Source organism: Typopeltis vanoorti, chromosome 6 (genome assembly GCF_054136105.1).
Source record: "Typopeltis vanoorti isolate ZY-2024b chromosome 6, IOZ_Tvanoo_1.0, whole genome shotgun sequence".
Lineage (NCBI taxonomy): Eukaryota > Metazoa > Arthropoda > Arachnida > Uropygi > Thelyphonidae > Typopeltis > Typopeltis vanoorti.
In genome coordinates, this window is record NC_143554.1 from 157,679,704 (window position 1) to 157,707,698 (window position 27,995).

The 27,995-nt window shown below is 37.1% G+C and overlaps 1 protein-coding gene and 1 non-coding gene across 2 annotated transcripts in view; both read left to right on the top strand.

Annotated features, from left to right (window-relative positions):
- Positions 1–27,995, top strand: part of ric8a (ric8 guanine nucleotide exchange factor A) — a 340,114-nt gene that overhangs the window by 210,650 nt on the left and 101,469 nt on the right. Inside the window, exon 11 of the mRNA XM_090393889.1 lies at positions 5,305–5,366. Coding sequence (XP_090250015.1) covers positions 5,305–5,366 — 62 coding nt within the window. The remainder of the gene's footprint in view (positions 1–5,304; positions 5,367–27,995) is intronic.
- Positions 13,645–13,751, top strand: LOC150106146 (U6 spliceosomal RNA). The gene has a single exon (XR_016548511.1). It is a non-coding gene; the product is annotated as a U6 spliceosomal RNA (small nuclear RNA).

Sequence of the window (27,995 nt, forward strand, 5' to 3'; positions counted from 1 at the left end):
CCAATTGCGGAATTCTTCTTGAAACTTGAGCAACCTTTGCCGAAGTATCGCCTGAAGCTTTGACACTAGACCGAATCTTTTCTTCATTCTCCCATATTGTTCTTATGCTTGATTTGTTTATAGCTAGTTCTCTTGCAAGCGATGAAACACGTGTACCATTTTTCAACTTATCTAAAATTTCAATTTTCTGAGATAATGTCAAAACTTTGCATCTTTTTGCTGCTTTATCATCTTCATTCTTCCTCTTAGATGTCATATTAAATTTTTGAAATTAAAAGAAATTCAAATGCAAAAGAAGAAGAGGATAAACACTGATAAATACGTGATTACAGCTCTGCTAATATGAGTGAAATGATCGCAACTCGGCCTGGGTCACTCAGCTGGTGGGCATCACTAAGCAGGGTTGCCAGCCGACGCTCTGCAGCATACCACATACGAATGAAATTCTAGCATCAGACAAATTAAATGGAAACAATTAAGATAACGCGTATGTGCAAAATTGTGTTCTGCAAATCTGCGCTCGGCAAGGGTTTACTTTATAAGAGAGTGGATCACCGAATTACTTTTTATAGAAAAGTAGCTCGCATAGTAAAAAAAGGTTGAACGCACTGGTCTAGGGTGTTTGGAGAGTAGTTTGGGTTATCAGGTATTCTGGTTGGCATCTGAACGAGTTGTGTAAGGTCATTAGTGATGGCGAATATTTCAGCATCTGCAAGATCTGTACAGCTGGAGAAGGAAAGCCAGTTGGTATTGTGGACATTAAAATCTCCCAAGAGCATGATTTTACTGTTGGGAAAGTGGAACTGGAGAAAGTCGGTTTTTAGCGAGAGGAAATTAAAGAGCTCATAGTGGTTGGTTGCATTTGGGGAGCGATAGAGACAACATATGAATTTGACTGAGTTGGATAGGGATATTTACATCCAGAGGAGATCAAAGTTGGGCGATTCTAGGTTGGATCCTCTCTGTCAAGTTATGTCGGAGCAGATGTATGCACAGGTGCCACCCTTGAAAGGAGTTAGAGTGTGTGGTTTGGAAGGTTCAGATGAATGGTGCTGGAGGGAGGCGAGATCTGAGTTTCTGCCAGAAAGAGTATGTTGGGTTTGTTTAGTAGACTGCAGGTGGTAGTGGACACTATTAAGGTTGGAATTTAGACCACGGATGTTGGTAAAGTGGATTTGTAGGGTTTTGTGAGTCATGTTTGACCATATGGGTCCTGCATGTTTCCTATGCAGTGCCTGCATACTGGTCACCATGGTGGCTGCTAGTGGCGTCACTTTATTTTTGTACCAACTTAATTTGTCTGTAGTCGATGGTCCAACTGTAGTCACCATTTTGACGTTTTTCTGCAAGTTGTCTTCAAAGATGGCGTCCTTGTTCCCTTTGTGCAAATGCTAAGTCTGGTCGAGCATGTATGCATGACTGGGGACAAGTGTCTTTGAACTTGTTGTTGATCGCTGCTATTAGTTTTGATGTGCTTGTCGGTGTGTCACAAGTCACTTTTACGAGGAATGGAAAGTTCATTCCTTCCTTGCTTTTGTTTATGGGTCCAAAACGATGGCTCCTGACGATATATTTAGGGTCGATGTCACATTCTTCAGCTAGTTTGATGTCTTCTTTTAGTGCTTTTCCGTTTTCTCTTGGAAAGTTCAAAATGATGGCGTTGAATTTTTTGTTTTTGGCTTCCATCGAATCGTGCACAGTTGATGCGATTATTTCATGGAGTTCATTCGCAGGGAGGGGTGAACCTGCGTTACGCCGCTGATCGTCAGTTGATTCGAGTTTGGTTTCTAGTGCGCGTATTTTAGAGGAAAGAGTTTCGTTCATAACACTGATGTGTTGTTCAAGGCTTTCTATTTGTTTGCCTAAGTTCATCAGCTGTTTTACAGACGGGAAGCGCAGCAAACAGAAATAGGGCTGGTTAAGGTCAATATATATCTTGTGTGCTGTTTCATCCATTTTTGCGCATGAAATGTGACCAGTGGCAGCAGAACTCGTACATTATATCTTTTTTTTTTTTATTGCTGATATTGATTTTGCAGCTGCGGCACTTTGTGGGTTTGTCAGCAATCGATGGTGCTATGCTGCGCCGTTGATTTTGTTGCCGCCATCTTTGCTTCATACAGTAGGCATAGCGGGCGCTTGCACATGGCCGATTTTTAGATCAAAATATAACTGGACACTGGTTTAATGCACTAAAAGTATTTACAGCTTGTGCTGAGGTTATCTGCTTTTTGGTACCCGCTGTTAAGATGTCCTTTTGGCATTTAATTTGAATGGAAAACTCTTGCAGTAGTGATAAAATGCTGGAGCACTGGTTTATAGTAACTTACTCATAGATGCCACCTGACAGTCCTTTTGATTTATATTGGTTTGATTTATTTTGGTTTATATTGATAGTGCCTGAGAAGTGTTTTAGGAAGGTAATGGCAGACTGCATACCTAGAGTCAAGAGAGTAAATCAAGTGGAAGTTAAATGGTTGAATATTATCATTAAGCTAAAGTTACAAAAAACGAAAAAATTATTTAATGAATTCAAGCAGAAAGTTGAGCAGCAGGTAAATGAGCACTATAAAGCTATAAAGCTCAGGTGTCAGAAGGGTAACCGGTGTGTTAACAAAGGCAAAAGTGGAGTATGAGGAATTAGCAGTGCAGTCCAAAGATAATCTCAAACCATTGTTTCAAAGAATGTTTATGGCAGAATGATTTTAATGAATACTAGTGGTAGAGAGGTAACTGAATCAGTTGAAATCATCCAGGTGGATGATATACTCTTGAAACTCTTTAAGGTGTGACTAAGATGGTCCTGCATTCAGAACCTTGTTCTGAATGCAGCTATGGTATTAGATGGTATACCAGCTCGAGTTTACGTGAAGCAGTGAGGGAATTGTGAGTGCCCTTGACCATATTGTTTAATCTAAGTCTCAGCTCTGGGTTAGTCCCAAGGGAGTGGATATAGACCAAAATAGTTCCATTGCATAAACGAGGCTGCAACCTAATATAGCAAATTACCAACTGATCAGTATATCAGGATTTATTGTCATGGTACTGGAAAAGTTAGTCAAGAGCAAAATACAGAAAATACAAGAATGTATAGTCAGAAATGGGATAATCTATTGGGGGAAACATGGTTTTGTGAAAGGTTGGTGATGCCTGTAACGTGCTCATATTTTATAATACAGTGGCAGCTGAGTTGGATAAAGATAATGGGTTTACAGTAATACTGCTGGACTTTGCAGAAGCCTTTGACAGGATACCATATGGAATTCTAATGAATAAACTGCCAAACATGGGGCTGGATGTAGAATTGGTGAGGTGGATAAGAGGGTGGTTGATGGAGAGATATCAGAGTAGTTCATTCAGGAGTAGAGTCCAAAAGAAGTCCTGTGACTAGTGGAGTGTTGCAGTGCTCTGTTCTTGGACAGCTACTGTTTAATTTTTACATTAATAATATAGGAAAGGATCTGAAAGGAACTGCTGAGTTGTTTACCGATGAATGCAAAATTCATCAATGCAAAATGCAAAACTAGGTAGATCAATAGTTAATACAGATGATGTGAAAATTTTCTAGGATGATTTGGATAGACTGTGGTAGTCTGGGCAAAGGAGATTGGATGTCAATTTAATGTGGAAAAGTGTAAAGTTATGCATTTTGCAGTGAAAAGATTACCAGCTATATACCACATTGATGGAACTGTACTCCATGAAATTGAAGCAAGAGATTTGGGAGTGTTAGTGGATTAGGGAGTTTAGATGGCACATACCAAAAGTTGCTAAAGCAGCACACTGAAATACTTTGACTAGCAGTGACATGCAGATTATTATTCCTCTTTATCAAACCTTGGTAATACCCCATCTTGACTACTGTACACAGATCTAGTCACCTGAGTTTCTTGGTGATGAGAAAGGGGGGGGAGGATCCAGAGGTGTGACCAAGATGGTAGCAGGTCAGTGGAATGTATCTTATGAGAATAGGTTGAACATTTGTGGGTTACAGAAATTAGTTGATATATGGAAAAGGGGATGTATAATTGAGACATGCAAATTACTTAATGGTTTTTAAGGGGTTAACACAGAGGAAATTTTTCAGAACAGGTCTGGTGGTGGGAGAACTAGGAACCATCCTTCGAAACTGGGCAAAAGTGTAATTAGCAAGGGTGTTAGAACTAGTTTTTTGTTTTTCTTGGAGAGTGGTGAATGAGTGGAATAGGTTGCCAGTCTGTTGTGGGTGGTATGAATGTGAAGGAGTTCAAACAACATATGACAGATACTGCACACATGTTGAATATTGTTTAGTGCCTTCCTCGATGAGTCTAAGGACTCCATGGAGTAGTCTATAATATTAATAATATTGGAGTGTGGAATATAGGTTATGATGATGGATTGTGCAGACAGTTGCAAACAAAAGAAAGAGGGGTGATATGATAGATGGGGAATACATTTTTAATTTTATGGAGGGGGAGGAGAGGATGAGAGAGCATCTATGGAAGTTGAGAATGAATGAATCAAAAAAGGGGTGAAATCTAGATTTTTTTTTGTCAGTGTGTGTGTGTGCAATGTATTACCTTTGGTGTGGTCACCTGGGTTTCTTGGGGATTAAGGTGGTCGAGAGAATTCAGAGATGAGTTCATGCTGTTGACAGGTCTGTAGAATGCTGTGTATGAGGATAGGTTGAAACTGCATGGGTTACAAAGTTTGGTTTGTAGGCAGAAGAGATAGAAAATATATTAAATGATTTTTATAAAAAAATCAGAAGAAAATTGATGCGAAGAAATTTTTCAATATATGACAGAGAAGTAGGTGTTATCCATAGAAGTTTTGTAATAACGTGGTTAGTAAGTGTGTGTGGACTAAATTTTTTTCGGGGAGAGCGGTAACAAGTGGAGTGAATTTGCCAGAATTAGTTGTTGCTGCCCTGACAGTGAATGAGTTTAAGGAGAAGAACGATAGGTTTTGTATGTATAAAAGTTGGTGTAGGTCTCCCACAATCAGTCTTGGACTCTATGGGGGTGCTGGATAATAATAATATGGCCATTTTAATAGCAAAATTATGCAAAGCAATGTTATTCCATTACTTTTGTTAAATATGGTTCCCAGTTTCAGTTATAATGAATAATTTCAACTTAAAAGAATGTCATGACGACACACCTCTTTTGTGTTTGTCTGCAGTAATTTCTTTACTTATTTCACAAATACATAAGCACTGATTCAATTTCTGTTAATATACAAGAAATTAGTTGGCATCTTAGGTCTGGAGTAATTGAATGCCAAAGATAACATCAAGACATTATTTTCATATACTTTCAGATACTTCCACCCTTAAAAGATGTAATGAACAGGCCAGAAGAAGGTACAACCTTGAGAAATAGGTAAGAAGGTGTAATTGAAACTGATCTCTGTTTTAAGTATGGTCATAATTTGATATATGCACATTGCTTTAGGAGGATCTAGATTTTATTATTCTTAATTCTCAAGACTGTTATTACTTGATCTAAACCAGGAGTGTTATATATAGTGTAAATAAATAAATGATAGCTCACATGTGGAAGAAACTGATGTCTAGGAATAATAAATTTTTTGTTCAAGTATTACTGACTCATCTTAATCACCAAGGCATTTTCATAGGCATAGGGATATGATATACATATGCAGGCACAACTGTAGGAAGCTAATCATAGAGTTCAACAATTGCATAGTTCTAATATCCTAACTGGTACACTTTATAGCTTCTGTGAGAAAATTTGAATTGTTTAGCTAACATTCTCATGATTGTAGTCTTCCAAATTTTTGGTAGTTGTGCAGTTGTATTAGTTTAGATTTGGCTGAAGTTTTAGAGTTATGGTAGATTACAAAAACAGTCACTCAGATATGTATTCGCTTCTATAAAGTAGAGTTGTTTTCCCCATAGGATCCTATGATCTGTGCAGCAACATGGTCTGAAACTGCAGAGCTGTAATGCAGCATTGACATGTTATTGTTCATCCACTCAAATACTGGCTTTTCTTCTACGAGGGTGGTCTGAAAAGGTCTCGGCCTAACAATGAAAAAATGAATTTATAATTTCAAAATTATCTTTATTTTTCAACATAATCTCCATTAAGACTAATACATTTATTCTAGCAATGTTCCAGTGCCATTATTCCATCACCGTAGTGTTCTCGACAATAATTAATTTTCGTATGATGATACAACGGCCATGATTCCCTTTTACGGGGAGGTACGGCACCATCTCAGTCCCCCCAAATTTTATCTGGGCTCGGAACCAGCATAGCTGATGAATCAGGCCTATGGCTGGGTCAGTATTACTGACTGTAATCCATGTGTGTTCACGGGGCTGGTTTGCCTGCTTGTGTGATGAAAAACCCCAGATAAACTGGCGAAAAAAATCTTGCTGTCCACACCCAAGACCGGCTAACTTGGCTATGGCTGAGGAAGATCCTTAAGCTCCTCATGTTGTCGACAGGAATCGAAATTAGGACACTTCTTCCCCAGGCATATGGTTGTGAAGCGCAGAGCCACTAGCGGACATGGTTCTCAAGTAAGATGTGCAAAATACCCCTCTACAGCTGCAATTCCCTCTTGATTCGAAGAAAAACGCTAACCAGCAAGGAGGAGTGTCAGTTTTGGTAAGAGATAGAAGTCAGAGGGAGCCAAATCTGGGGAATAGGGTGGATGTTCTAACAATTTATAGTGCAGATCCCTTAATTTTCCCATTGCCAAAACACTTTTATGGGCAGGTGCATTGTTCTAATGAAAGATGATTTTTTTTCTTCTGCAAACTGGGTCTTTTCTCACAAATTTTTTTGTCTAGTCTGGTTAAAAGATCGGAATAATATTATCCAGTTATTGTTTTACCCTCTTCAAGGTAATTAATAAACAAAATGTCTTTTGCATCCCAAAACATTGATCCCATGACCTTTCCTGCTGATGGAAAAAACTCTTTTCTTTGGTGCTGAACAACTGGCTTCTGTCCACTGTTTTGATTGCTGTTTGGATTCTGGTGTGTAATGGTGAATCCAAGTCTCATCCATAGTAATAAATCGATGCACAAAATCAGTTTTATTCTTGTTAAAACACTCCAAGCACTGTTCAGAGATTTTCATGTGAGTGCGTTTTTTGATGTGCTGTGAGCAAGCTCAGCACCCATCTTGCACAAAGCTTTTCATATGTAATTCTTCATGCAAAATATATCCTACATGTTCTTTTGTTATGCCTATAGTCTTAGCAATTTCATGCACTTTGACTCACCAGTCATCCAATACCATATTGCGCACTTGATCAATGATTTCTGGTGTTGTTACACTTTTTGGACATCCTTCACATGGATCATCTTCAAGGCTGGTATGACCATGTTTAAACGGCATTCCATTTCTTAATTGCCAAAAATGAAGGAGAAGAATGCCCGTAAAATTTTATGAACCTCAAATGAATTTCTTTTGGAGTTAAATCTTATTTTACAAAGAATTTTATAACCGCACGATACTCAATTTTATCCATTTCAAGGGATACAGACAACACTTTTGCTTCAGACAGCTGTATAAAAGACGAACCTACTTGATAGAATGACTTGCAATTTCACATGGATGCTTATGACAGATGTACCAACTTAGAAAAAAAAATCTCCTGTCGATAGTGTTGCCATCTGTGGTGTCGAGGCGAAGAACTTTTCAGACCACTCTCATAGTTTGAGCAAAGTCAGTTTGTAAAAGCAAAGTATAGTCTAAATTCCTAGATGAGTTAATCCAGAGAATCATTTGATAAAACAGGTAAGTATAGCTAATTTTTCATAAGGATTAAGAAATCAGAATATTAAATCATTTGAGAATGTGAGATTTTTTTGTGGTGCTTCCAGATTTAAGGATGTCATGTGACTTTTTATTTGTGTGTGTGTGTGAGAGAGAGAGAGAGAGCAGATTTTAGGAATGGTTTGGTTTAGAAGAATGTAATTTTTTGTTTATACCTTCCGGGAATGGAGTTTATCATGGCCTACAAGGTCCTCTTACTTCCCCTCCTCAAACACAAAAGTACAAAACACTACTATTCCTTATTCTGTGGTGCAGCTAAAAAAAAAAGATAGCCAAAGTACAAATAAAATATAACCTTTACACTACATTCTAACCATATTTTAAACTAGCAACTTTGATCCCCTCTCCTGAAGAAACTACATCCCCTGGCATATCCTGGAGGAGGTGACGTTCCATGACTTGGCCTCTGGACAGACAGACAGGAAGATCTTAAGACTATGCTTTGGACACCCCTTCATACAGGATTAGATAGAAGAAAAGGAATGTGCTTTATAGAAGTCCTTCTGACCTGTAACGACTTCTATTAAGCACATTCCTTTTATAAAGCAATGTGCTTTATAGAATTTGTTACAGGTCAAAAGGATTATTTTTAGAGTTAGCCATGGCTATGAAGCATTCTCCTAACACGAACAAATATGGGTGTATTAATTTGCTCAAAATTTTGGAACTTATTGTCTTAAGATCAACTCTTACATAACTGTAATACTTTTTTACAACATTAGAGGGGTGCCAAATTAGGACTTTAGATCCTTTTGTCTGTTACAATTTGAAATGTTTCACTTGCTCATTGTTGCATGCTAACTTTAACATGTAATGTGCTCTGAAGATGCTAGTTTGAAATCAAGTGAATATATGCCATTTAATAATCATCTTTTTTTTATAATTTAGTTTAGTGTTGTATCATCATCATCATCAAATTCCTGCCATGTACCCTCAAGGGGTGTACAGGATATGACAGTACTACATGAAAAAATTACATCATTACTAACTTCCTATCTACAATTTTCCTCCAAATCAGTCTGTTACTTGTCAAGACTCCAACATTATCAGATCTTATATTTCTATCGTCTAAGGCACTTTGTACCGTATCAATCCACCTATATCTTGGTCTTCCTCTGGGTCGTTTTCCTGTCAACCTGGCAGAGAACACTTGTTTTGCTAATCTTTCCACTCCCATTCTATTTAAGTGACCATACCACCTGAGATTAGCTCTGCTAACGCATTCTGGATGCTGACAATGTCAAGTTCTTTCCTAATATCCTCATTTTTAATGTGATATTGCCATTGATGCCATCCGTTCACGTCTATAATCTTTCTCAGGACTCTCATATCTGCGGCCTCTAGTCTTTGGTCAAGTGTTTTACTTCTGACCCAGCTCTCAGATCCATAAGTTAAAACTGGTTTGAACACTGTCTTGTATACAGCTAATTTAGTTTCCGACTAATTTCTCTCTTATTCCATATGAATTTATTCAATTGACTTCCCACCATACCAGCTTTGCTGATTCTGTTGTCTATTTCTATATTTAATTTACCATCTTCAGTAAAAATCATGCCTAAGTAGCTGAAATGTTTTACTTGTTCCACAGGTTCTCCATTCACAACACAATTGACATTTTCAATGATTCTGCCTATTTTCATTGTCTTTGTCTTTTTTTTGCTGACCTTCATACCATATCTATTACAACAGCAATTGAATTTAGTCAGAGAATCTTGCAGACTTGTAGCGGATTTATTTAGAAGTATAACATCATCCGCATAAAGCAAAGACTGACATTAACATCTCCAGTTTTGATATCAGGTTTAATACCACTTTGCTTCATAATGTGATCCATATAGATAATGAATAACAGAGGGGATAATGTACATCCTTGTCTCACACCAGATTTAACATTAAACTATCTTCCTGTACTTCCTTCAATTCTAACTGCTGACTTACAACTCAAATAAAGACTGAGTATTGCTTGATATAATGCCCCATTGACACCATATAACTGCAGTGTATTGAATAGCTTCTCTCTTGGCACCTTGTCATATTCCTTTTCCAAATCGACAAAACTTAAATACAGATCTTTGTTATGTTCCCATGCTTTCTTGACTATTTGTTCGTAAAGTGAAGATCTGATCCTGACAGCCTCTATTTGGCCTGAATCCAGCTTGTTCTTCACCAAGCTTTTCTTCCACAATTCTTCCCAACTGTTTCTCAAGTATACTTGCATAGATCTTGCCAGGAACACTCAGTAGGGAAATACCTCTGTAATTCTCACATTCAGTTTTATTTCCCTTTTTATATATGGGTACTATGAGAGCTCTACTCCAATCATCGGGAATTCGTCCCTCTGTCCAGGCTTTCTGAACTATGCAGTACCACTGTAAGACTCTTATACCACCATACTTCAGCATTTCTGGTCGAATATCATCTACTCCTGCTGCCTTTCCACATTTCAAGCCTTTGATGGCTTTTTCTACTTCAAGTATGGATATGTATTCCTGACTGCATGCCTGGTCAGTGTTTTTTATCACTGTGCTGTCATCACTGCTTGTTTCATTTAGCAGTTTTTCAAAGTAATTACTCCATACTTCAAGGATATCTTTTTCTCCTGTTTTCATGTTACCTTTATCATCTCTAACTCCTTTTACAGCACTCTTTCCTCCATTCCTAAGCTTCTTCAACAACCTCCAGAATATTTTGCCGCCTTCTTGATATTTATTTTCTATATTCTTGCCAAAGTCCTCCCACGACTTTTGTTTAGCTAGTTTTACACACTGTTTAGCTTTCTTACATTTGTCTCTGTATTCTGTAAGAGTAAAAGCTGACTTATTTGCCAGGAACTTTTGATATGCTTTCTTCTTTTCCTTCACTGCCTCTTTAACTTCCTGTGTCGACCAGGGAGTTCTAATTTTTTATCCTTGCACACAACCTCACCACATGCCTCTCTGGCAGAATCAATCAATGTTTTCTTCAGAGTTTGCCACTGAATCTCCATGGTTTGATTCCTATTCTCAAACTCTTTCATTTTCTTTTCAATAATCTTTCTGTATTTTAGTGTACAGTTCACATCCGAGAGCTGCTCAACTTTTATTCGCTTTAAAACTTTCTTACATGTTATTCTTTTCAATATGAAATTCAATTTTATCCTGCTCAATACTAAATAGTGATCACTTCCAATTTCAAATCCTCTGTACACGCTGATGTCCTGCACCAGGAAGAAAACATCACTATCAATAATAACATAGTCAATGAGACTTTTCTTATTCCTAACCTCTTCTCTCCATGTGAATTTCTGCACATTTTTATGTTGGAAAATGGCGTTAGTAATAACCAGTCCATGTCCTGAGCAGAAATCCAACAGATATTTGCCATTATTATTAGCTTTGCTCTTTTCTCCAAATTTTCCCAAAATATTTTTGTATGTCTCACAATCATTTCCTACTCTGCTATTTAGTTCCCCAACAAGGACCAACTTTTCCTTTTTCATTGTGTCAGTTGCTTTTTCTAAAGCGTCAAAAAATTCCTCCACTTCTATCTTAGTAGAACCTTCTGTGGGACCATAGACACAAATAAGTCTCATTGTCCAGTTCCCCATTCTCATATTTGCCCACATTACTCTACTTGAGACTGACTGCCATTCAAGAAGATTAGCCTCATATTTTGTGTTGAATACTATGGCTACTCCTTCTTTTCCTTGATTGTCATTGCCTGAATATAACATTTTGTATTTATTGCTCAGAAAGATCTCACCAGTTTTGGTCTTTTTTGTTTCAGTCACCCCTATTATGTCGATCTGGTACTTATCTAATTCCTCAGCTAGCTCCATTTCTTTGGTGTTGTAATACTTTGTCTTTAGTGTTGTAAAGTGTAATACATGTCTTTAGCGTTGTAATACTGTTAAAATAAGTTATGAAGAAGAAGGATCAGAGATAAAACAGGTTTCCTCAAATTCTCCAAAATGGAATGGTAGAAGGAATGATACCACTGGGAAGACATAGAATGAAATGAATAGAAAACATCAGGATAAGTGGTCTGAACTCTTACAGAAATTGAAATAATTTAGCTGCTAATAGATTGGACTGAAAAGGTCTTGTTTGTGGTAGCATCAGCTCGTCTTAGGTAGATGAGGAAGATGATATCATCACCACAATGCATATCATTGTGAACTGTCATTTTGGGATGGTTCTAGTATACAAAAGTGACTTTATTATACTTTATTATTCTTCTCATTATTCTCAATCCAGTTGTGAATCTGTGAAATGAGCTGTTGCTGACAGGGATCTGATGACTGCATCAGATACCTTCTGATTAGCTATATATATATATATATATATATATATATAACCAACACAGTCTAAATAAGTACATTGGAACTATTACCTCCTTATTACTTGCACAGTATGATTTTTGCTGTCCTTGCTCCAATAAACCCCTAATCAACTAAGCAATCTTATTGCTAGTCAGCATATTTTGCATTATAGCAGAGGTAACCTTTCACAACTTTTTTTGTGATGTGTCCCCTAAACTTCAGTTTCCTATTAACTAAAGATCACATATTCCTCACTATCTCCACCTCCTGGATTAAAGTTCCTCTGATATACAATAATAAATCTCATTCTATTTTCTATGGTCAAAGTATATAGGTTGGTCCTTCTTCAGAGGACCAACCTATTCAAATCCTCCTGTAGCAACATCACATCAGAGTTTCTTGTTGTCGTTGTTCTTATTGTAGCATTACCATCAGCAAACAATTTATTATCTCATCTCAAAACTTCAAACTATGTAATTGATATATAAATTATACAATAGTTGTCTTAGAACAAAATACTGTAGTATCCCACTTGCCACCTTTCTGTTTCGGGACACTTCACATTCCATACACAGCCATCCTTGTATCGAAGCTGCCAAAATATCTGTTTGTCATCTTACTCAATTTCAGCAGTCACTATACAGTACTCTTATCAAATGCTTTATAAGGCAAAATTTAGAAAAATATCACCATATAAGCATTTCCTCTAATAGACTTTTTACCCATTAGAAAATGTAAACAAGTTATTGAAGTGAGACCTTGCTCTAAGAAACTCGTGCTACTATTTTGAGAGATTTCTGTTCTTGTCAATTCAGGTTTGTATTTTATCTCTGATTTCTGACCAGCTTCTCTTACACCTTCACTTGATACAGTAAACTGGCCTACAGTTCGACACCACTGACTTATATAGTAGCACTATTTTCCCTCTTTTTTGCATTTCTGGATTTGTTCTTATTTGCCAGTCTCTTGTTGAACGACTAAGTTGGGGCAGTGCCAGCTCTTTTGAAGAGATTTCCTTAATACACACCTTGATATTCCACAGCCTTATTAGCATCGAGCATATTAAAAATTCTAAACATTTGTATTTCTGAGCTCTGTCTTTGTCCTCTTCCTTATTGTATTCATCTGTACTTCCAGCATGAAATGCAATAAAAAATACTTATTAAGTATTGCATAACTACTATATGTTGAAAGTTTTTTTCACTTTGTTATATTGTAAATTAAAGATGCCAAGAAATACTATTCTTGGCTTAATCTTTATCCAAGTGTAAGCAAACAAAGTTTACACTTAAAGAGAATCTTCACAACTGGGCTACTAGTATAGAGAGGCTAATGGCTTCATATTAGTTGCCTTAGTATCCCATAATGCAAAGCACTCACACCCTTTCAGATGTGTATAATGTAATGCATTATAGGAAGGACCACTATCCAGACTAGTTTAAATCTTTATTGATGTCTCATCAGTGGGAGGCAGATCCAGAAGAGATACCAAGGTTGAAGTAATGCAGAGGAAATTGATGTGAAGTCATTAGCCTTGATATTGTACTTGCTTTGGCAGTACATATACTAAAATTGGAACGATACAGAGAAGATTAGCATGGCCCCTGCACAAGGGTGACATGCAAAATCGTGAAGCGTTCCACATTTTTTGGAGTGGCGCTAGCGTCGCCGTAGCATGTGGCGGTGAATTTGAGCTGTGCAGAAGAAAGTGATTTTTAATCGGTAAATAGTCCGCTTTTTTCCCCGTTTTTCTACGTTTTTGAGTGCTAAATTGTTTCTCTGAATACGAGTGTACTTCAGTGGTTGTTTTTTGGAATTTAGTTGCTGTCGCGATATAATATATTTTGGTACCGTCGGAATCGAACGCATAATGGTGGAAGACAAAATGAAGCTAAGTTACTGTATTTAGTTATATTTCATTTTATTTAATTATATTTAGTACTTAAATGTTCTGATGTTTGTACTTTTTTTTCCTCTTATTTATTAATTGAATAATTATTAAAGATTACGCTACTCGGCAGTAAGGAATGATGGTGGATTCAACAGCAGTCGCAAGTGGTGTAACGGCAAGTCCTCCGCCAATTAAGAACTCGATTATTAGCAATATCATAAGGGACTTTGTGGCATGCAGTACTTGCGGCATGTATGCGTCTCGGGAATTACATATGTGGCTTGTTAAAGAGAGTGGAGAGCGTTTGTGCGCACAATGCAGGCAGTTGGAGGAAATAAGTACATTAGATATATCGATATCCGACTTTGTTGCTCCAGGAACAGGGAATGAATGTAGGAAGACAAGTAGTGTGATAGGAGAGAATGAGAAAATAATAGTTCATAGTGTGGAAGGTGTGAGTGACTGTGAAAGTTTAGGAGATGGTTTTGTTTGGGAGAGTGAATTTAGATTAAGAGTGACTGACCTGCAGAGGGAGATAGATGAGTTGAAAGAGGAGGTGGAATGTCTTGTGAATGAGAGCAGAAGTATGAAAGATAAGATTAGGAGAATGGAAGAGATAAATGCAAGGCAAATCAGAGTAGGAGAGAGAGAGAATTTAGGGAGTATGAGTGAGAGGTATGGGGGTGCTAGAAGAGGAGAGAATGGAAACAGTAGAAGAGAGGGAATGAGAGAGGTATGGGAATGTTAGCAGACGAGAGGATGGAAACAGTAAGAGAGATGGAATGAGAGAGAGATATGGAAGTGCTAGAAGAGGAGAGAATGGAAACGGTAGGAGAGATGGAATGAGAGAGAGGTATGGGAATGCTAGAAGTGGAACAAATGGAAATAGTAGGAGAGAGGGAATGAGAGAGATGTATGGGAGTACTAGAAGAGGAGAGAATGGAAACAGTAGTAGAGAGAGGTATGGGAATGAAAGAAGAGGAGAGAATGGGAATGAAAGAAGACGAGAGAATGGAAACAATAGGAGCGAGGGAATGGTAAGAGGTATAATGTATGGCGACTCAATGATCCGTGGTGTTCAAGATAGGATGCGTGAGGAGTGTTTGCCAGGAGGAACAATAGAAAGGGTGGCTATGGCAATTAAGAGAGGTAAAAGGGTGGATGAGATGATTCTGATGGTAGGAACGAATGACTTGAGTGGTAATGTAAGTCGGGCAGTGAGAGATATGAGATTTTTGCTTGAGACTGTACGGAAGAAGACAGAGAGAGGAAAAATAGTGTGCGTGTTGCCTAGGTATGATAATGATGAGCTGAGCAGAAGAGCGGTGATATTGAATGGCGAGGAAAGAGAGGAATTGTATGCGAGAGACTGTTTACATTTGAATGAGGAAGGACGTAGGCATCTGGAGAGATTGCTGTTCTGAACGAGTCAGTGTGTCCCAGGGGTGGCCTCTTGTGGGAATGGATACTTGGGAGAAGGGAGACAATGTCATGTAACACTGAGCCCAGTGGAGTCTAGAAGGGATAATGCCGGGTATAGAAACAATGGCATTTATATGCTTTATACTAATGCCAGGAGTATCTGGAATAAGGGAGAGGAATTGGTGGCGCAGATAGCATCAGCCTGGCCAAAAATTATTGCGATCACTGAGACATGGTTGACAGAAGGGGATATAACAACAGGAATAGAAGTCGCTGGGAATAGCATTTTTCGTCAGGATAGGAGGGGAAAGCGTGGTTGTGGGGTACTGCTTATGATCTATGTCCTCTAAGAGTGGAGAATTTGGAAGGAAGTGAGACAAATGATTTTGAGACCGTATGGTGTGAGGTAGAGGTAGTCAAGACAGGATATTTAGTGGGGTGTTGCTACAGACCCAGGAGCACAGAGGATGGGGACCAGGAGATGTTTAGACAGCTAAGTTTGGCAAGTGCAAGAAGAATGATTGTTATGGGAGATTTTAACTTCAGTAGTATGAATTGGAGAGAGGAAGATGCATGTAGCAATAGGGGAATGGAATTTCTAGAATTCTTGAGAGACAAATGTCTTAGGCAACATGTAACAGAGGGAACAAGAGGTTCAAAAGTTTTGGATTTGGTTATAGCATCAGAAGAGTTGATAATAACTGAGTTGACGTCTCTCCCACCAGTTGGAGAGAGTGACCATATGGTGTTGACTTGGAAAATGAATAGACATGCAGGAGTATCAAAGAGACAGGAACTTATGTGGAATTATAAGGCAGGTGATTATAATAGTCTTAGACGTCAACTTCGGGAAGTTTCATGGAGGGAGGAATTGGAAGGCCGGGATATCACTAGTGCGTGGGAAATTGTGAAAGAATATTTGTTATCAGCAATGGTAAGTTGTATACCACGAGTGAAGAAGAGGACGTAATTTGGAGTAAAGTGGATGACAAACAATATTAAACAGGAATTGCATGCGAAAAAGAGGCTATTGGAAGAGATATAAGGAGACAGGTGAAGAGATGCATGAGGAATATAAGACACAGGCCAAAAGAGTGACCAGTGTGGTAAGGAAAGCGAAACTGGAATATGAGAGGAGATTGGCCCTAAGATCCAAAGAAAATCCTAGGGAATTTTTTAGCTATGTGGCCAGTAGGAGGAGAAATGACTGTGGAAGAATGATATTGTGGGATAAAAATGGGAATAGAGTGACTGATGCAGAGGACATAGTGGAATTGTTCAATGAACACTTTATTGGAGTATTTCATCCTAGAGGAGTCAGTTTTAATGCTAGAGGGATAGGACTGGTTCGAGGTCTGGAGGTACAGGAGGAGAGTGTGTTTCAGATACTGAGTACTCTGGATGTCAGTAAAGCTGTGGGACTGGATGGTATTTCACCACAAGTTTCGAGAGAATGTGCTAGGGAATTGACAGTGCCTTTAACGTGGCTTTTCAATGAAAGTCTGGCTTTGGCAAAGGCGCCCAGGGAATGGAAGGAAGGTAAGATAGTGCCATTACATAAGGGTGGTAACAGACTGGAAGTGTCTAATTATAGGCAAGTCAGTGTGTCATCAGTAGTTGTTCAGATCTTGGAGAAAGTAGTGAGGGACCGTATACAGCATTGGGCAGATGAGGGTATTGTTATCTCTGAGAATTAACATGGATTTGTGAAAGGACGCTCTTGTTTTAGCAATATTCTAGCCTTTTATAATAAAGTTACAAGAACATTAGATGAGGGAAAGGCATATACTGCAATTTTCTTAGACTTGGCGAAGGCATTTGACAGGGTGCCACATGATAAGCTGATATTTAAGTTGCAGCACATGGGTCTGGATGTCAGATTGGTCAACTGGATTCAGGATTGGCTGTCTGATAGGTATCACAGAGTTGTGTATGGTGGAGCAGTTTCAATGAGGCAGAGGGTTACAAGTGGGGTCCCACAGGGCTCAGTACTAGGACCTATATTGTTTAACCTTTATATCAATGACATAGCCAGTGGATTGCAGGGGGTTATTCAGTGGTTTGTGGATGATGCGAAGCTGGGAAGGATTATTAGTAATAGTGCAGATGTGGTAGCCCTGCAAGAGGATTTAAATAAGCTAGATAGATGGGCAAATGAATGGGGGTGTCAGTTCAATGCAACAAAATGTAAGGTCTTGAGGTTTGGGAAACATCGATGGGATGCTGCATACTCTGTGGGAGGAGTTATACTGGAGGAAGTAGGGGAGACAAGAGATCTGGAGTTGATGATTGATAGAAACCTGAAGTTTAGGGGACATATTGCAAAGGTGGTGAAGGTAACACAGAGGATTGCTGCTATTATGAGAAGGACACTGACCTGCAGAGATAAGAGGGTTATCATTCCGTTGTATAAGTCTCTGATCAGACCACACTTGGACTATTGTTCTCAGATTTGGTCCCCAGGATTTGAAGGGGATAAATTAACTGTGGAAAGGATACAAAGATGGTTTCAGGACTGTACAAGGATTGTTATGAGGATCGGCTGAGAGAATGTGGACCGCAGAGTTTGGTGGATAGAAGAAGGAGAGGTGATATGATTGAGACTTTTAAACTGTTGAGAGGTGGTTACAGGGTTGACACTGGGGAGTTCTTTCGCTTGGTTGAACAGCGGGAAGGAGTGATGACAAGAGGCCATCCCTGGAAGTTACGAAAGGAAACTGTGAGCAAGAGGGTAAGGAGTGGTTTCTTTGTGTGGAGGAGTGGTGGGAGCGAGAACGGTCAGTGAGTTTAAAGAGTGGTATGATAGACTTTGTGTTTCTCAGGGGGGACCTCCCCTCGATTAGTCTTGACAGACTTTATGTCTTAGGAAGGACCTCACTCGAAGAGTCTTTTGACTCCTTGAGGCCTGAATAATAATAATAATAATAATATACAAGTAGGCCATTGGTAAAGATACTTCATGCACAAACATTGTTAGCTTACACTTGGATAAAGAATTGAACCAAAAATATACAATTGATCTTGAAGAACACAGGTTTGAACTGTGCAGTTCCACTTATATGCTTTTTTTTTTTTTTGAATAAATATATTGGAAAAGTTTTGGAAAAATTTGCAACAATTTAAAAAATTCGTAGACGAACTGCATAGCCTAGAAATATCTAAAAAAATTAAACAAAAGTCAGGTATGTCATGAGTGCATAAAACATATGTAGACACTAGTCTATTTTATCATTTACTACCATAAAGTATACTGTTGTGTCCCATTCTTGTTTATTTACATATTTCCTTTATACTTTACTTTCCTTTATATATCTTATCCTTTTTCTTTGCATATCATCACCTCTGTACTATAAATCTAAGCTCTTGCTCCTCTTAGTATCCTAAAACATTTATTTTTTAAAGCTGCGCCATCTAGGATATTTAGTTTATAAAGAAATTTAAAACAAGAAGCAAATTCCTAAATAAGTCTTGAAGTGAAATAATCATGCAGTCGTAACCTTGATCTCGTAACTTAACTTTTTCTTCCACCCCCCCCCCCCCCCGCTCCTAGGTTCATACGTTATAACAAACAGTGCATTGAATGGCAATTTCAGACAACTGAATATTTGATAAGCAAAAGTTTATTAAACTCATAAATACAATACATTAAATCCTAAAAACTCCAATTCAATACTAAAATAATACAATGTTAATAAGTCTAGCAAAATACAAAAATGAAAATTTTACACTAGCATGTGGGATTAGCTGTTATGCCTCCACAAAGGACTCTACACACACAGGATAAAGGGGCTTTCCCGTCAATGATTAAGTTGGTTTATATCTTTCAACTGCTTAAGCACAATAATGTGATACAATATTTCAATTAGATACAAATGGATGACACACATTAATTCACAAGAGTTATGAGGGCTTAGCAATTCCATTGCTACAATGAATGCCACATTCAATCCTTTTGACCTTTCTCAGTTAAGGGTAAATTACATATACTAGTATCAATACACACTATCGCTTGTTCAGGAATGCTAATAAACTAGTTCCCTCTTTCTCTATACTATTAAGTGAGCTAAAGTCCTAGTTCAACCCTCATTCAAGTCCTTCAAATTGCTTAGTAATATGAACTACAATTACAGCCATATTAAATTAACAGAATTAACATAAAATCTTTCACAATACCGTTTGATAAAGCTCTTCTACTAGACGCTACTTGTCTGCGATTCCTGAAGAAAAACTCCTTCTGTAGTGGGACATATTTGGGGTACTTCAGATCATAAGGGCCATCTCGGTTGCAGCATATCAGGCCTCTTCTAAGGAAATACGATCTATCTGCTGTTCTGCAGTCATCAGATTTGCCATGAGGATATCCACAATTTCTATTGATAGTCTCCTTCCTTTAGACCAGAGTTGGCTTAGTATACAGTAAATACCTTTCTTCCCGACCATGTGGCGTCCTTTGTTCTTGATGGTAGGAAAACGGGACCTAAATCCCACTTACTAATATTCCATGTCATGGCGGATGGAGGGGGACTCCTGACCGTCACTCAGGAAACTGCATAAGGTAACCTCCAAACGAAAACTAGCAAAAGACCTCGTGGGGGGGTTCTAACCCTTTTATATTATGAACCTACCGCCACCTCCTGCAATTTTCTTCCTCCAAACATTAGGATACGTTTATCGTAACCTGTTAGGGTGGAGTCTCTCTGCTGAACTTTCCATCTTTGGGCTGTGTGCACGTGACTGACCCACAGCAGTGTCTAAATCGGGAACCGTGACCTTGGACTTTACTTTGGTTCTAGGTAACCCTATGAGTCAGCTTTATCAAACTCTATCAGCTCACCTATTTTTTCTAAGAATTAGCATAACTTACAATCTCTTGTTTCAAGTGTATAACAAGCAAGCCTTTTACATGCAAAATTCTTATAACTAAATAGTGTAAATTAATTATCTCATTTTTCTGATATTATACTATCAATGTACTTATATGAGTTAACAATTATTCTTTTCAATATATTTATGTCATTTTATACTTAGATGTAAGCACGATTTTCTTATTAAGGTTTCTACTTGTTAAATTGTGATCAAGTAAATTCTCTTATGAAGTTTACAAAGATCACAAATTTAACAATACACAAATCTATTATCAAAAGTTAAAATTTATCAAAACTTATGCACACAAACACTTACAGACTGTACGTGACCATTTGCAGTCGAGAGATTTGTAAACAAACATAAAGATGCAGTCTTAAATCATAACTGCATAAAATGAACTGTTTAGTTAACTTAATTAACAAAATGAAAATTTTATGGTGATTCATTCATTAGTGTATAGGCTAGACTACTGCGAAGCAATCATATTGATTGCACTAGGCTACCATAAAGCAATCATATTGCTGCTGCTTCATTATCAGTGCATGAACCGTTATTCCTGTAAATAATATGAATTTCTTTTTCACATTATCTTTTCATTTCTGATGTCTAATATTAGTAATATGTATAACATCTGCAGTGTCTTGTATCTATTAAGACAAGCATACGATTCATCTTGTAACAGACAACATAAACTTACGGTTTCGATAAATACAGTAGTATAAATGTACTTTCACTTCCTTATGTTATTTTTTCTCTAGCTTACTTTATTGTAAGAATATAATACATACATACTATACAAAATATGTGTTAGTTGACTGTTTGTTATTGATAAGGCTTCAGGTCAATAGTAGGCTATTAGTTAAGTTTTTTGGTGGTCAAAAGTTACATGGGGATCCGCACCCCTAACCCCCATGTTGTTCAATGGTCAATTGTACTGTAATTTCTTGGCATCTTTAATTTTTAGTATAACCAAGTTTTAAAAAAAATTAAATTAAATTAAAAAAAAAAACTTTCAACATCTATCTCTAATCCAGAGTATTTTCATAATAAGGTGTGACATTGTTTGACTACTGTATAGGAGTAATATGACTTCTGCATTATTGGTATCATGGAATGAAGAATTGGATGGAAAGGAGATCATTACTACTAAGGCCCTACCACTCAAGATGAACTAGTTTGGGTTTAGCAAATGCCAGGAGAATGCCACCTCCTGAATGTGTTATGCCAACTGAAGTTTGGTGGTGGAGGCATCATTATCTAGGGTTTTTCATAGTTTAACATGGGCTCCCTAGTACCAGCGATGGGAAATCTTAACACTGTGGCCTATAATGACATTCTAGACAATTCTGGCTTTATAACAAGTCAGTGGAGGCTCTTTCATGTAACAACACAGCAGTTCCTCTGTCAACAAATCAAGGTCTTCAGGAATGGTTTGAGAGGAACTTTACTGGGCTCTATCCAGTTCTGATGTCAATTCCAGTAAATGTCTGTGGGATGAATTGGAATGCTGATTGTGAGTCAGGCCAAATTGCCCAATATCCATTACCATCCGTACTAATGCTCTTCTGAAGTATGGGAAAGTATTACCACAGTAACTTCCAAAATCTAGTGGAAAGCTTCCCAAAAGATTGAAGGCTGTTTTAGCAGAAAAGGGTGGACAAACTCTATACTAATGCCCATATTAGAGTGAAAGTTGAGATGAGTAAGCATCTGGATATTTTTGATAAGATAGTATATTTTATCTTTGTGAATATGTTCATGCAGATTGTGAGAAGGAAGGAAGAGAGACTGGTATAGAATGTATATAGGTAATTGAGTAAATGTGATGTTAGGCTCTAAGTGCTTGTGACACTTTGTGTTTTGAAAGAATGTTTCAGGAAGTTGACAACAGCTGACATACTTGTTTAAGTCTTACATTGGGAACAGTTCAAAAAGAGTAGAAAAATTGTTCTGCTTCATAAGAGAATGATAAGACTAATGCTGTGTATTATAGTTTGATGCTTTCTCATCAAAAGTTCCCATGAAGTAATTAGCCAGGGAGAAAGAAAGCAGAGCCCATGGCTGTCTCTCTTTTTTTTAAATTTTTTTAGTCAAATGAAATAACCCAAGTTCATAGTGAACGTGAACGAGGCCTGAATGTCGTGAAGAAATCAACTTGAATAAGGTTCAACTTATCTTTAAGTGGGACATTGTTGAACAGAAAGGAGACCTTAAAACTGATCATAATGTTGCTGTGTTAGAGTGTGAGGTTTTCTTATACTGTCTTTAAAGTGGGCTGAGTTTTTATATGTGAAGCGGTATTGCCATATATTGGAAAAGCTAATTTGTAGGTGGGTGAATCAGTTGGCATGTACCATTGGGCATAATTGTACATTCTGTTTGTGGATTTTAGGTAGTCCATATATACAGGAGGTGTCTAGAATTATGTGGTTTTAGTTTATTAGTAATTTCAACAGGCTAAGAGGTGACTTTTTAAAAGAGTCTGACATGATCTTATCTCTGTGTTGGTAGGATCATAGTCTAAGGCAGTGGTCGATATAACATTGTTAGGGGTCGATTCAGGCTCAGGGGTCGATAGAAAAATATAAGACATCATTGTACGGGTAATATTTAATTCGGTTAACTTGGATTACCTCCATCCTGAACATAATTAAGAGTGAATCGTGGGAACAGTGATATGAATAGGACCTGTAAGATGGAGCAAGGTCATGAAAATAGTTACGGAGGCCAAAATAACGTATTTATCAATAAACAGGTTCCGGTGCGACGGGAGCGAGATTGCAACACGTGCATGGTTGCTTATTTACTTATACAATTGCACGTATTCGATCCCAGTCTCATTTTTGCACATCGACATTCAAGTTAGCATTAATGTTCCAAAAATTCATCAACATACATATTATAATTCAATTGTTATTCATTCATGAACTTTCTCTATGTTGAAGAGTTGAGCAGGGTTGGTAGTTTTGTACATCCTATATATACCTATAGGAAGATTGTATTATTATTTTGTTATCTAAATTAAATTTTATATTTTATATATTATTTATCCCTCCTATCAAATATATAATGTTAAGAAGGACGTCAAAAACAAAAACGTATCCCTTTGACGTTAAGCCAATATAATAATATATACTATATTATACATACAAGAAACACTGTAACTATAAAATAAACAATCTAAAAACTCACATAAGCATCTTTTTTGCTTGTCCTATTATAATTACGTAATAGTAAAATAGAGGGGGTCGATAAAATGTCAAGAAACTCTTGAAGGAGTCGACGGTCAAAGAAGTTTGCCGACCCCTGGTCTAAGGGAAGGTAGATTGAATGATATTTGAGCAAAGAGGCAAGTTTTGATGTGTAATCATGGTGGTTAAGAACTACTGTAACATTACCCTTATCAGATTAAGTAACCATTTTATTATTCTTTATTTTCAGTAGTGCTTCATATTCATTATGGGAGAGTTTACTCTGTTTTACTTTGTGAAGTGGAACAGTTTTGAATCTTTCCATTTTTGGTAGTTGCCCTGTTGCAAGATGCACATCAAACAGGTGTGCCAAGGGTGCTGTTAATTCCCTGAAGCATTCCTTCAAGACATGCTGTGATATACTGTCAAATCCTACTGCCTTAATAACATTGTCTTTGTAATTCTGTGTATACCTCCTGCTTACTCACCATGAGTTCCTCTACCACCATACCCTCTGGTTGGCTAAGTTATTAGCATACCCACTTTCCAACCAACAGGTTATGGGTTCAAATGTTTGTGATTGTCTTTAGGTGAGAGATGAATGTCATTGCTCAGTGAATCCTTTCCTGGTCTGTAGCAACATTCCATTAAATATCTAAAATTCATGCTCATCTCATCCTCACATCAGATGGATTGAGCATCACCATAACTACTTTTTTCAAGATTCATGTGGAGAGGACATAATTTTTCTGAATCATCACTAATATCCAATCCCCTCTTTTATCCTCTGTCTTTTTGAAAAATATTATAACTATTGTATTCTGTTTCTTTGAGTACATTATCCTCTGTTAACTACATTTTTACTGACATTAATGATTTGGAGTTTGATTAATTTTATCAAGGCCACTAAACCTGCACCTTAATTCCTAATACTCCTTGCATTGGTGATCATAGTACTTGCTCATCATTTGATACAGCCTTTGAGTTTGTTTCTCACTCCATCATTCGACACAACCTTTGACTTTGTTACTTGCCATTGAGTTATCTCTGCATACTTATCTTGCATTCCCTCCTGATTTATCTCCCACTGATCTCCATAGCATGCTTTCACATTTCCACTATAATGTTCATTCCTGCCTGTGCACCCCCCCCCCCCAGTTCTTTTCTCAGCAACTGTCTACCTTGTTTCACATTGACACTCATTTAAATGCAGACCACCATCTCTGCCAAATAAATAGCTCACTCTCCCAACCCTACTTTGAAATTTATTCTGTATATTCATATATTTATTCTGTATATTCACATATTCAAGGCTCTTTTCCTACATATAATGGGTGTCATGCCATTCATAATCATTACTTTCTTAGCTCCCTACTATCATACCTTTGCACCACACTTAGAGAATTCTTCTCATTTCTTCTACCACACAATCTTCAGCAACATTCTCAAATCTTGCAGTAGTACTTCATTCACACATCTTTATAAATCATTGTTCCTATCAGCTCAGTCAGTTCTTCTGCACTTTGTCTCTTCTCCACAGCCTCACTCACTCTTCCTATCTTTTTCCTTCTGAACATGCATTTAGCACTTGTTCCATTTTCACATATTTCACCATAGTTTTCTAAATAACACTACACTACTTTACACTTTTCCAATGGTCATTCATCTTCAACAACTCTACCAGCATCATCCTTTTTATACTTTCAATAACTGATTTCTTCTCTAAATGCTATATCTCACTTTGCACTCACCCTCCTTTGTTCGTCAACCTAATTATTTTCTAATATTCTTACTCGTGTTTATATCTGATATACTAACTTCATTGTCATATTGCCCTCGTTTCTCTACAGTTCCACTGTCTTCTGCATCTCCCTTTGTTTTACTGATCAACTATGCCAGTCATTGCTATCATACCACATTTACTCTGCCCCACTTTCACTCCAGTATCGTTTACATCTTTTATGCTGCTATTGATGATGTTTTGCACATGATTACTTGCCTGCTTTTTCATACCTTTTTTACTGTTCACTTGTTATTATTTCACATTATCTTTCTTTGCCATCAAATGAGCAAGTATCTATTCTTCATGTTGTATTTTCTTGCCAGTCTCACCAATACATTACTGCCCATTAACTCTGCATTCAAATCACACTTTACACATGCACACACACACAAGCTCTCTCTCCTCACATCCCCGTTAAAAAATCGACAACTTCTCATTCTCTCTCTCTCTCTCACACACACACAAGCATACAACTTCTACAACTGTTCTCACACATAAGCACTTAAAAAAAACTACTGATGATTAATCAGAAATACTTATATCCAATTTTCTTATCCGTAGCCTTCTTAATCAAGACTTCATCTGTGTATCCACCTATTCTTCAAGTTTCACATGCATTTCACATGTAACGATATTAATGTATCCTTATATAAAATTTTGTTTACAGAAAAAGTTCATCAAATTCCTGATATATATACCCTCAAGGGGTATACAGGATACGATGAAAAATTATGTCATTACTAACTTCCTATCTACATATTTCCTCCAAATCAGTCTGTTACCTGTCAAGACTCCAACATTATCAGATCTTATCCTTCTATCTTCTAAGTCGTTTTTTACTGTATCAATCCACCTATATCTTGGTCTTCCTCTGGGTCTTTTTCCTGCAACCTGGCAGAGAACACTTGTTTTGCTAATCTTTCAGATGTTTTGCTAAAGATTAGCAAAACACCTGATCACCAGTGATCATACCACCTGAGATTAGCTCTGCTAACACATTCCTGGATGCTGACAATGTCAAGTTCTTTCCTAATATCCTCATTTTTAATATGATATTGCCATTGATGCCATCTGTTCATGCCTCCCCTAATCTTTCTCAGGATTCTCATATCCATAGTCTCTGGTCAAGTGTTTTACTTCTGACCCAGCTCTCAGATCCATAAGTTAAAACTGGTTTGAATACTATCTTGTATATAGCAAATTTAGTGTTTTGGCTAATTTCTCCATTATTCCATATAAATTTATTCAGCTGACTTCTTATAATACCAGCTTTGTTGCTGGATTCCCAGCCACATCGGAATCAAAGGAAATGAGGCTGCAGATGCAGCTGCTAAATCAGCTCATACTTTCTACACATACTGTTTGACAGTTCCACATACAGACTACAGACAACTTATAAGATCAAAGCTAATTGTGCAGTGGGAGTTAACATGGCAAGAATGTTAACAGACATTCTTGCCATGTTAACAGAAGCATCAACAAACAAATTATAACATTAAACCTGAAATTAAACAAGAGAAGGGAGGAGGTTGTCCTTGCTAGGCTCTACATGGGTCACAGTCACCTTATGCATTCTCATTTACTGAGAGCTGATGACCCTCCCATATGTGAAAAATGCAACACACATCTCACTATTCATCATATTCTGGTAGATTGTCAAAAATTTACACGAGAGAGGAATGAAAATTTCACCTATCTAACCAAGCCATATATACTCAGGGAAATGCTATCAGACTCAGGCAAATTGCATGATGTTTTTAATTTTTAGAAAGAATTAATTTGTACAAACACATTCGACCATAAATTTGTTTATATGTAAATACTTTTTTTGCTTAACTTACTTTTATACATACATATTATTCATTAGGTTAAATCTGACCAATTATGTATTACCATAGGCCTTGATCTTGTATATTTGTATCACCCTGCTGTAATTTTGTTAATATGTAAATACCATAATGTTAAATTTTATGCATCAATGCTGTATAAATAATTCCTTTCTGACTCTTTAAGTATTAGTATAATAATGTTTGTTGTAATCTTACTAGATGTAGACACTGCTTTCCTTGACTTGTTTCGTATATACATATGTTAACCTATAGTTATTTTATTCTATTTATGTACTGATGAAATCTTTGCAGTAATTTTGTTTATATGTAGATACTGCATCACTTAACATACATTTTGTGTATGCATCTTATTTACTACTTTATTTTTCGAATAATCATGTAGTGTTGTAGGACATCTTACCTATTTGTGTACTTTCTAGTAATTCTGTTTATATGTATTGCTAAATTCTGTTTATACTGCATTGCTAAATTTAATTTTCATCCATGCATATTGTATAATAATCCCTTTTTGCCTATTTCTGTACTGTTATAAAGGCATCTATTATAATTTTACATATATGTAGATACTGCATTCCTTGGCTTAGTGTTTCATATATTATGTATTAACTTATATTGTTAACAATTTTTGCACTACTGTAATAACCTCTGACCTTGTGTGTTGCTGTGCCCTCTGCAGCAGTTCTGTTTACCTAGAGATGCTGCTTTGTGAAACTAGATTCTTGTAGAGACATATTGTTTACAATTTTCTGTAAATGCTAATGTTGTAACCTTCAGTATGGCACAGCATGACCTTTGTAGTTTTTGTACCAAATAAACTATAAACCAACCAACCAGCTTTGTTGATTCTGTTGTCTATTTCCATATTTAATTTACCATCTTCACTAGAAATC